The 10,061-nt window shown below is 50.3% G+C and overlaps 1 protein-coding gene across 1 annotated transcript in view; it reads right to left on the bottom strand.

Moving 5' to 3' along the window:
* Positions 1–290: 290 nt before the first annotated feature.
* LRRN2 (leucine rich repeat neuronal 2) overlaps positions 291–10,061 on the bottom strand; it is a 13,956-nt gene continuing 4,185 nt past the window's right edge. Inside the window, exons 2-4 of the mRNA XM_009876056.1 lie at positions 8,684–8,706; positions 4,099–4,166; positions 291–308 (exon numbers count right to left, since the gene is read on the bottom strand). Coding sequence (XP_009874358.1) covers positions 291–308; positions 4,099–4,166; positions 8,684–8,706 — 109 coding nt within the window. The remainder of the gene's footprint in view (positions 309–4,098; positions 4,167–8,683; positions 8,707–10,061) is intronic.

The raw sequence follows: 10,061 nt of genomic DNA, 5'->3' as shown, positions 1-10,061 counted from the left end.
TTTAACGCTTCAAATCTGCAGCATTTATGTTGTCCTTCCAAGCTATGCATGGTCGCTCTACTTTTACTGCCTGTTAAAACTCAGCTAGAATTTGCGGTTCAAAGATGTTTAAGCCTTTTCCTAAAGCGTGCTCAGATCTTCCTCAGCGTTCCTGTTCTCCAGGGCTTTGGAGGACCTGCATCACGCAGCAGCAGCAATAGTGCCTTCACCTTTCAGGTGCACAAGCATTTGAATTCAGTGCAGTGAGTGTAATAAAAAAACCCTGTTTTGTCACCTCTATAATTCCTTCCCTAATCTAGGAAGTACAACTGAAGACAGACAAAAAAAAAGAGAAAAAAGTGCTCATACCTCAGTGCCTCTCTAGGCTGTTTCCTCCTTGTTTTCCATGCTGGGTCAGCTCGGGCACGTGGTGGAAAACCCCAGAAGTTGCCCAGCAGAAAGTCCCAGCAAACTGTGAGATCAAAGCTGTTGTTTCTCTGCAAAGATACCAGAGTAGGTGCTATATGCAGTCACTGCCAAAAGTTGTATTTTGTGTAGCGTCGCAATTATTTCTGTGTTGGCCATGATTTAGACTGTTGTTGTTGTTGGCTGTTATTTACAGTTGTAATTTAAAGACCAGAGGGTAACCGCCTGTTTTGCTGCACTATCTGTAAGTCCATGGGAATCGATCCACATGGAAAAGCTGACTTACCGCTCCCTTAACTGACGGGCTGTTCAATTGCTGGTGATGCACTTTAATAATGCTGAGATCAGCAGTGTTACCACCTGGAAGAGTCAAAGGGAGTTCCTGCCAGGGATTTTCTTCCCTGTTTCAGGTAGTTTATTTCCTTTGAAGGGTCTCGGGCTCAGCAGGGTACCAGTGGCACTTTGTGGCACTTCTGAATACTGTGAATTCCCCCTCGCCCCAGTTACTTTTGAGATAAACGTTTTACTGGATTGTTCAGATCCAGCCACACTGACGAGAAGCGTATCATTTGTGTTAATTGAAAAGGAAAAAAAAGTCAGAAGAGCTTAAGTTCCAGTAACAGAGTTGAATATCCCTACCAAAACCCTTCAGCAATCTGTACGCAGCTTCCATTATTAAATGAAAATTCCTGTCAGCGTGGCAGTTTGTGATAAAAAGCAAATCTGCGGGATAACCTCCAGCCTAACTTTCTTTGTATCTGTGAGTTCGTGTTCAGTATAACCGCTGTGTTTACAACATGCCTTTGTCAAGTGTTTAATTCTTCCTAACTGAGTTAGTGGACATAAGATATTACAATATTACAGTTGATTTTCCTTCCTAGAGAAGAATAAGCTATTGCAGGGCAAGCACATGGTGGGTAGCTGTAACCACCCAGGTTGGGGTAAGGGTTTGGAGTGGGGGGAGTTTTAGGGCAAGAGAAGGGGAGAAGAATGTTTTATCGCTTTAACTTAAAGCTAAGTCTAAATAAGTAGCAATTTAACAAGAACTGGCCTTCTGACGCTGTTTAGAAAGCACAGACTTGCGGAATGGGTTGAAGGACACAACACTGCCTGCGGCACGGGGGGGATAGTGACCAGGCAGGGCTCCGACTTGCCTTTTCTACAAATGTGGCAGGTAATGCCGAGTCCTAATTCAAAACCCCTTTTTTGGAGGAGCTGAGTATTTACACAAGACGAGTGCCAGCTCGGGTTCTGTAAACACGTCGCTGTCTCACAGCAGATGACAGTTCTTCTCTCTTACAGTGGTTTTACTCTGAAGTGCAATACAAGGGGAGACGTCCCTGGTAACCCGTAGCAGCAGTCATTGCTGTCCCGCTGTTAGAAGTGGTGAGCGCAGCTGCCTTTCCACGACTAAAAAGGTTTTTCTGTTTCACTGCCTTTTTCTTTTTTTTCCTCCTCCTTTGCTGACATTCATTGCTGTTCCTCAGGAACCTGCTGAAGGAAGCCTTATTGGCACAAACGTACCTACATAGGTCCAGTTTCATTTACTAGTTCCCTCTGCTTTTCAGCAAGAATTTTTGACACTAGTTATCCCCAGAAGCTGCAGATTTCTTACTGGGCTGGGTATTTAAATACAATATGGGAACCGTGAAGCTCACAACAGTGTTACTGCCGATCAGCACATTACGGTGCTCTGCAGCGTGACGCTGTCTATACCAGTATATTCCACTCTGTATATTCCACATCGCTTTTACTCCTGACAGTCTTTCCAGTTTAAGTGCCTCTGCTCAGTTACTCTCCACGACATGCACAGCACATCAGCCTTCTCTTCAACTCTCACTTCAAAAATCGCAGCTGAAATGTGTTTTCGACCCAAGTTCACCTAAACAAAGCTTCTCCGGGAATTGCAAAGATCCTGAGGAGCAGCCCCCCGCAAAGTGCTTATTTCTTCAGAACCGTGGGTGCTTCCACAAAGGCAGCTCTGAACTTTCTGCCCGTGTTACGTTATTTATGTGCGTGACTGATGGAAACCGCAACGCAGCTCGCTGGGGTCTGCTTCGTCCAACATAGATTGTATCTGCTACCAAGGAGCTGTCCTCGGAGAGGAAACAGTGGCTGTTGGACAAATGGAACTGGAAATGGAGCGGAAACTGAGCGTCCCAAAACTCATCGGGGTAATTTGCTTTTTTCCCCAGTCGTGCTCTGCCTGTTCTGAGCTGCTTCTTCCAGTCTTGCAAGAAAACCCAGAAGGCTCTCACGAGAGACCTTCGGTGAAGGCTGACCGTTTTGGAAGATGCTGTGATCAAGTGACAGAAGGAGGAGTTGGGGCACTGGTTTCTGTTTGTCTTCCACAAGCTGAGCAGGAAACTCTCAAGTCCTGTGCGTGCTCTCACACCAGCTGGACATGGGCAAGCAGATCCTTGAGAAGGAGGCACCACGAGGCTGTTGTGTCCAGAGCAAGGATGAGACCTGTCAATGATACGAGGGTGCTAACACGCATGTTTGGAGCAGCCCTGGAAGCACGCATGACATGACCTTCAGTCCTTTGGTTATCTGTCCACCATGACTGGGGTTTTCCCTTGCTCCTTGGAAAAGCGGTGAGACCCTGCTCAGGACGTGGCGAGCAGAACAGGCAGCTGCCACACGTGTTGCAGATCCCATCAGCTTGCTCTCTGCACCTTACTAAATTTAATCCAGGCAGCTGTTGTGATTGCAGTCCTGTTTTTCTGTGCTTTTTTTACCCCGGCGACACGCACTCACTGCCCACACATCTGTGGAGATCCCTGTGCCGGTGACACTGAGCAGGTGCTTCAAGATGTTCAGAGTCTCAACTAGAAGACAGAACCACATCCCAGGATCCGAGAAGATACGTGAAGAAGGCAGGAACATGTACCTTTGGTAAAGACAAAAACTTGCTGCTCTGGAAAGTGATTTCCTACTGGGTCTCCCAAGCACCCTTCCCTGCAGCACGTTGTTCCCAAATCGATTTTTTTTTTATTTTATTTTAGAAAAACTCCACGTCTCCATACCCACCCACACGGTCGCTGCAATAACAAGCAGGAGCGCTTGCTAAACAACATCTGTGTGTTTGCACTATTCAAAAAAAGGGCACGTAATGCAAAATTGATGTCCCGTTTTCGTGTCCTGTGCGTAATGAATTTAATTAAATTGAGCTCAGTTCTATGGTAACGTCGCGTTATTTTTTCATTTGTACCGCGTTTCGGGAAAAACCTTTAAGTAAAGGCCTGTTACCAGTTAAGCAGCCGGAGATCTTTTTCTTTCTTTCAGCGCGGGGAGAGACCTCCCATCGCTCCCAGGGTCCGTCTGCCTTGAAAAAACCCACTCGCTGTGCTAGTTCCGTGGTCCCATTGCCACCAGCTCTGGTTGTCCCGGATTCCCGCATCATTTGCTCCTCGTGGTAGTGCCAGGAGGAAGCTCAGCACTTCTCCAACTGTTTTCAACACCGTTGGCGCATGGGATGGAATAAGCCCTGGTGAAGGTGGGGTGCACCCCTGCACCCCGAGCTGCCGGCCTCACTAGAGGGCACCCGCTGGCTGTGCGTGACACAGAGCGGATTGCTGCTCCTTCCATCCATCCCTTTATTTCCAGGCTGCCCAGCCCTTTCTAGTGGCCTGAATAGGTTGTGCCAAGGGGCAGGAGTCCAATATTTAGGGTTTGGCTTTCCTTATTTACCTCTTGGTTTACAGGGCTGGCGGAGACCAGGAGGAGGCAGGTAATCAGGGAGAAGACAGATGAGCGTGCTCTTGGCTCTTTTGTGTTACAGACTGGCCCCGGGTAACGCCCAGCGGTGATTTACCACTAACTGCTTGCCAAGGAGGAGATGCTGCTTCCTAATGAAGAGCATCTTGATTGCTTTGTAGGAAAACAATAAAACTCCACCCGTGGCATTGGAACAGAAGAACCAGAGCTGATTCCCCCCACCCCTGACACGAGGATACCTGCTGCCGAGTGCACTTGGTTGTGTTTATGGTTCTGCCCAGCTGCCCCTGCTTGTTCCCTGCCTGTGTTTCTACCAGCAGCAGTTTTAGGTAGGGCTGGTGTCCAGCATCACCCGTGAGCAGGCAGCTGGGTTGTACCCAGCCCTTTCCATTCTGTCCCACAGCAGCTCACTGGGATTTGCTGGTAATTCCTGCCGATCTGAAGCCTGCAGGGAAATTTCTGGCTCTGCCCCCTCTCTGGGTAACCTTTCCTTGCACCCTGCCAGCAGAACCAGCCTGCCCCAGCACGCTCCAAAGCACAGGAGCTGCATAAAGCAGAGCATCTTGTTTATGGAAAGCCAGACCAACCTCTGCATTTTGCCGTCGTAGCCCTGTTTAACAAGATGTTGCTCTACCTTTGGGAAGAGCAGACCCTGATGCCCACCGAGGACTTGCACTTTCCCTGCACGGCACCAGAGGCATCCCTGTGCCGCAGCATCCTCTGCTTTAGCCGATGGTAAATCACGAAGGATGATTTACCGGCACGATTTAGTGGGATGCTTTGAATTGCATGTAAATGTTTGTGCAGCGCCTCGAACGCAGCAACCGCTTTACAAGGGCTTGCTGTTGTTATTTTGCTTTGGAAACCACGTTCTCCTTAAAATCAATACCACAAAGAAGAATGCCTGAGCAAGCTAGTTAACTTACTGCAATACTCTTATTATTGCCATTAGCGGAGAGGATCGCAACCCACACTGACACAGCCCTTGGAGCTCTGGGTGTTTTTCTCCTTTGGTATGAAGCAAGATTTACTCCGTGAGAGCACACCCTCACCTCTGACCCTTGCTTGCCTCCTCCTACCTAGAAATACAACATGTTGCAGCCAGGCCTTTGAACTATTAAAAAAAGAAGGCAAAACAACGGTATGCACAGAGAACACATTGCTCTGGCTGAAAACGTGAGTCCACAAACATTTCGCCATCCATCAGCTGTGCTGCAGAAGAGGACAGGGATCGCGGGGATCGTCCCTGGCCCCGGTTCTGCTGCTCCCTGAGCTGTGCTCGGCTGCCTGGGGGAAGGCGATGGTTCATTCCCGCCTTTGCTGGGAGGGGATATTTTATTTATGGCCACAGTGACTTTATCTGGATTTAATGTTCTATAGGTGCCACTTTCATCCGTCTTCTCCCCCTTTTCCCTTAACCTCATTTGTGTAATTACTGTGCCCAGATTAAATATTTACTGTTTTCTCTGTACTGGTGAGCCTCCCAGTTCCCTTCCGCTTCCAATTAAAGATTTACTAGGTGGGCATCAGCACTTCTGCGAGGCCAATGAACCAACTCTCTTTGTTAGATTTTATTTATTTTTTTTTTTTTTTAAGTGCTTCATTCCCGTAGTTCAGCCGAGCACACCGTAAATTAGATCTAAACAGCAGCGGCACACACCCCCTCACCCCGCAGCGCCTGGCTTCATCCCACCACAGCTCGGGTCTGTTTGAGAGAGGAAGGGCAGCGTCTGCTCGGGTACCCATGCTCAGAACACGGCAGGACAGGGCAGCTGACGGCAACAGGGGACGCTCTCATCACTCTGCTCTAATATTTATAATTAACCAGCTTTTTCAATCAGTATTTTATTGGGAAGGCTGCCGGGCTAATTCACGCTTTAAGCATCTTCCCTCCACGTGAGTGAAGCCTGGGCTATTAGGAATAATGAACTTTTTGCGAGTTACCTTTAGCGAACTAATAAATCTTTCATGCCGGCTGGAAGTTTAATAACGGAAATTTAGTCTGTGACCTCAAAACTCACCGAAGAAGATGAAGGGGAGCCGACGGGGCAAAGCTGAGGAAACAAATCGGCAGCAGGAGCTCAGTGCCCCGGCAGGAGCCCACCCCAGGCGTTGGGGCAGCCCTTCCTCAGCTGCTGCCAGACACGCTGATTTTTAGTGCCAAGGAGAAAGTGCTTTTCTCCACCATCCTGGGCTTCTCTGGAAGAGCCCAGGGCTCAGCATCCCCAGCCATCCCCCCGCAAAGCAGCTGGTTTTTTCCTCCCCTTGCCCTGTCAGAAACCACGCGGCTGTCGGGGACCTGCATTATTTATCTGCTTGGCAACATTTACTGGGACCCGGTGTTTAATGACTGTCGCTCCAATATATCTTTTCTTAATCCCCTCAGATTCATTGCTGTGGCAATTTTAAATATTTATCAACGCAGTTTGTGTGTTCACTGTTAAGGTTGCAATTTTTCTTGTAATTAAAGATTTACAAGACACCGCTCAAGATTTAGAAAGGATTGGCCAGGATCAAAGCTGTTTGGTATTCACGCCAGAAATCACCAGCTCTCTGGAGTTTTTTTCCACAGGGCCCCAGTACACAAGTGATAGGGGAGACCTCATCTTTATATTTGCTTATTTTTGGTGTTGGTTCTCTCTGTTTTCACTGGCTCTCATTGCAGATGTGGGAGCTTTCCCTCCCCTCCATGTCTCTCCATGTCTTGCTGACACAGCAGAGTCCCTGAAAAACTTCGTATTCCTCAGGTCCTCACCCAGCCCTGGGGAAAACCCCTCAGCACAAAGCGCTTCGGGAAAGAGCCCACCAGTTCCTGCGCTCCCTGCCTGCTCCTGCCACCACGGAGCTGAGCTCTGGCTCCTTATTCCCTATTAATATTCATTCCCCCTCCAGCATGAGCCCAGTCTGCCTTTCCCTTCTCCCAGCTCTTTTCCCATTTAGCCAGATGCAAATCCAAACCCCAATCCTTCCCCTACCTAGTTAGGTTTTAATACAGTTCCAAGATGACTCAAGAGTGAGGGGACCAGGCTGCCCCACGCATCCCTGGCACGGGAGCAGGATGCTCTGCCCCTTGCTGCCACAGCCTCCCACCCCCCTGCTTGCGGCAGGGTCAGACCCCAAACACCCCAAAGTGCCACCTGGGTGCACACCAGTGTCCTGATTAATTATTTAAGGCTGCCTGACACGAGCAGACCCACCAGCAGTGAGCACCCGTCTCTCACCAAGACCTGCAGCATCCATCCACTGGCGGCTCCTGTGATGCTGCTGCACATCCCCGAGTCCTCGCTCCTCCGGAGACCCCCTGTGCCACGGGAGAAATTCAAGCTGCAGCCTCATCCTCGACAGCATCTCCTGCTGATGGCTTGGCCATTGGGAGAGGAACCAGTGCTGGGCTTCCCGAAACAGCGCCCAGCAGAGAGGAGAAGGTGATGGCTGCGAGCAGCCCAGTAGGGCTGTGAGACCAGGCAGAGGTCAGCACTTTTGTAGCCTCAGACAGCTCCAAACTGACCTTGTGCCACCTTTCTTGCCCTGCTGCTTTCCATCAGCCTGATTTTAGCCTCAATTGCCCAGCTGAACGCAGCTGAATCCATTTACTGAGGCCGGCCGGGCTGCTCTACCCGGCGCGGGAGCTGCTTCAGCTCTGAAAGGCTGGAAAGGCAACGGGAAATAAAAGAGTCTCCTCTGTGACTCTTGTCTTTGCTTCTTCCTTTCTTTGGAGAAACACTTGTCTCCTGATCCCAGCACGTGCTTGGAAAGGGCAAAGGGACTGAGGACTATAAGCCCCTGCCTCAGTTTCCCCACCTGTGGATCAGTGCTAAAGGAGGGAGGGGGGAAGTGCTGAAGCGTTTGGAAGGGGGGCTGCGTGCTGTGCAGATTGACAGGTAGATTTTCCTAAAGGTTTTGACAGCTGCACCTGCTTCATCATAGTGGCATCATGCATATGGATAACACTGCTGACATTTCCCAGAGAGGTCGGCTGTTTTAATTTGAATCATTTTTGAGGAAGTGCTGGAGAGAGGAGGAGAGATCTGCTTTGATTCTCTAACAAACTATTAAATACGTGCCTGTCTCCCTCCTCCCAGAGCTGGAAAGCCTTTGGTGCAGGCAGGGAGCCCTGCAGCCCCTTGAGGGGGGCAGAGAATGGGGCATCCCCAAGGCAGGGCCCTTGCAAGGGCTCTGCTAAAGGACACAATGATGGAGCCACTCCAGAAATCGGTTTTATTAGGTGCTTAAAATAAACCCTGGCACGAAATGTTCTCGGTTGGCTTTGTCGAGAGAAGCTCGGTTGCATACGAGATCCAGACGCTGTTTGCACTGAGAAAGAGGAGGAGGATGGGGGTTGGAGGGCAGAAAAAGCAAAAATAAGGGGTTTTACTGCTATCCTCGAAGTGAAGGTAATTTAAAAAAGGTGAGAAAATAAACCTGATGCGCAGCTGCGACAGTGGTTTATGGGACAAGACCTGATGGGACAGCCTGGAGGAGAAGTATTTCCATAGCTAGCCTTTGACATCCCAGATGGATGGAGGAGGACTGGGAGGGGATGGAGGCCTCCCCCCACCCTGCAGCACCCAGGAGGGATGTCAGGTGTCGGTGACAGTCTCTCGGGCTTGAGGAATTTCGGAGCCTCTTCACTAGAGCATCTCTCTGAGAGCTGCGTCGCCGCCTGGCTCTTGGAAGTGGAGACTCTTGTTCCTGGCTACCAGTAAAGCTGCTTCAGTGGTTAATTGCTTCTGTTGCTTAAAAACCCACACACATCACCCTGTTTCTAATTTGAGTTGCCCTGGCTCTTGCCAAGCCTTCGGGGGGGACGGATGATTAAAGAGCCCTCTAGTCAAGAGCATCCTGAAGCATCTCTGGTTCCTGCCACATCCTTGCTCTCTGGGGTGGGACACATGAGCCTGCCTGGGGGGCTGCTCCTCCTTGAAGGGGACTTAAGATGCAGTTGGGTTTTGCTGTGCCTAAAAGGTCCCATTCCCTCTGCTTAGCATCCCAAAATAACCCTCATGTTCCAGCAAAGCCTCCCTGGGTGCAGAATCTAGCCTCTGGCAGAGGACGAGCTCTAAGTCTCAACCACAACCCCTGTAAAAGTTTCCAGTCACTATAATTCACCCAATGAGGTTCATTTTTGGCCGGACATCTCTGGATGAGGAGCATGAGCAGCACTTCCCTGTACAGGGGGAATCGGTGCTGGGGCTGCTCCCCCGGCAAACCGTGCTGGGAGCTGCAAGATGTGGAGGGTGAGAGATGCTGAGGGGCTGGTGGTAGAGGTTTGGCTCCCCCTGCTCCTCCAGCGGGAGCTGGATTTAATTCAGCCGCCTCCCTTGGGTGAGCTCGGTTGTGGCACCTGTGAGAGGACAGATCTCTGAGCAGAAGGGACCTCGTCCCCCGTGGTGACAGGGGACGGTGCAGGCGATGCTCTGCCCGCAGCTGCTCCAGCTCCACCTGCCCCATCCAGGCTTGGGGACAAGCAACGTTTTTATGGAGTTTCCCTCAGCGCGGTGCCCAGGAAAACTGGTTGGTGCTTCAATAATGAATAACGGCAACGATAAATAGCGTACGAGGCACCTACAGCGCTCTTGGCTGATGAAGGGAGGGGATAGAAGCAGTTCACAGCCATGCTCCTGTTTTGGGGCATTGGGAGAGGGCATCTGGCAACTCCTCTCCCTTGGAGCACCCACCTGGTGACACTGGGTGTGGGGGAACCCCTTGGGAAATGAGTCTGGCACGGTGGGTGCCTCCCTCTGAATGCACTGCACAGGGCTCCTCGAGTTGCTCCGGTTTCAAAGGAAATCAAATTAATTACATGTATCTTGCATTTTGATCTGTGGTTTGCAGGCATCCCTTGTAGATGAGAGCAGACAATGCCGGCAGCAGCCGAACCTTCACCTCCCGTCCCAGCCTGGGGGCCACGATAATCATGATCCCAGAGGCTTTTT

This window comes from Apaloderma vittatum, unplaced genomic scaffold, assembly GCF_000703405.1.
Source record: "Apaloderma vittatum isolate BGI_N311 unplaced genomic scaffold, ASM70340v1 scaffold23589, whole genome shotgun sequence".
Lineage (NCBI taxonomy): Eukaryota > Metazoa > Chordata > Aves > Trogoniformes > Trogonidae > Apaloderma > Apaloderma vittatum.
This window is presented reverse-complemented; position numbering and strand designations above follow the sequence as displayed.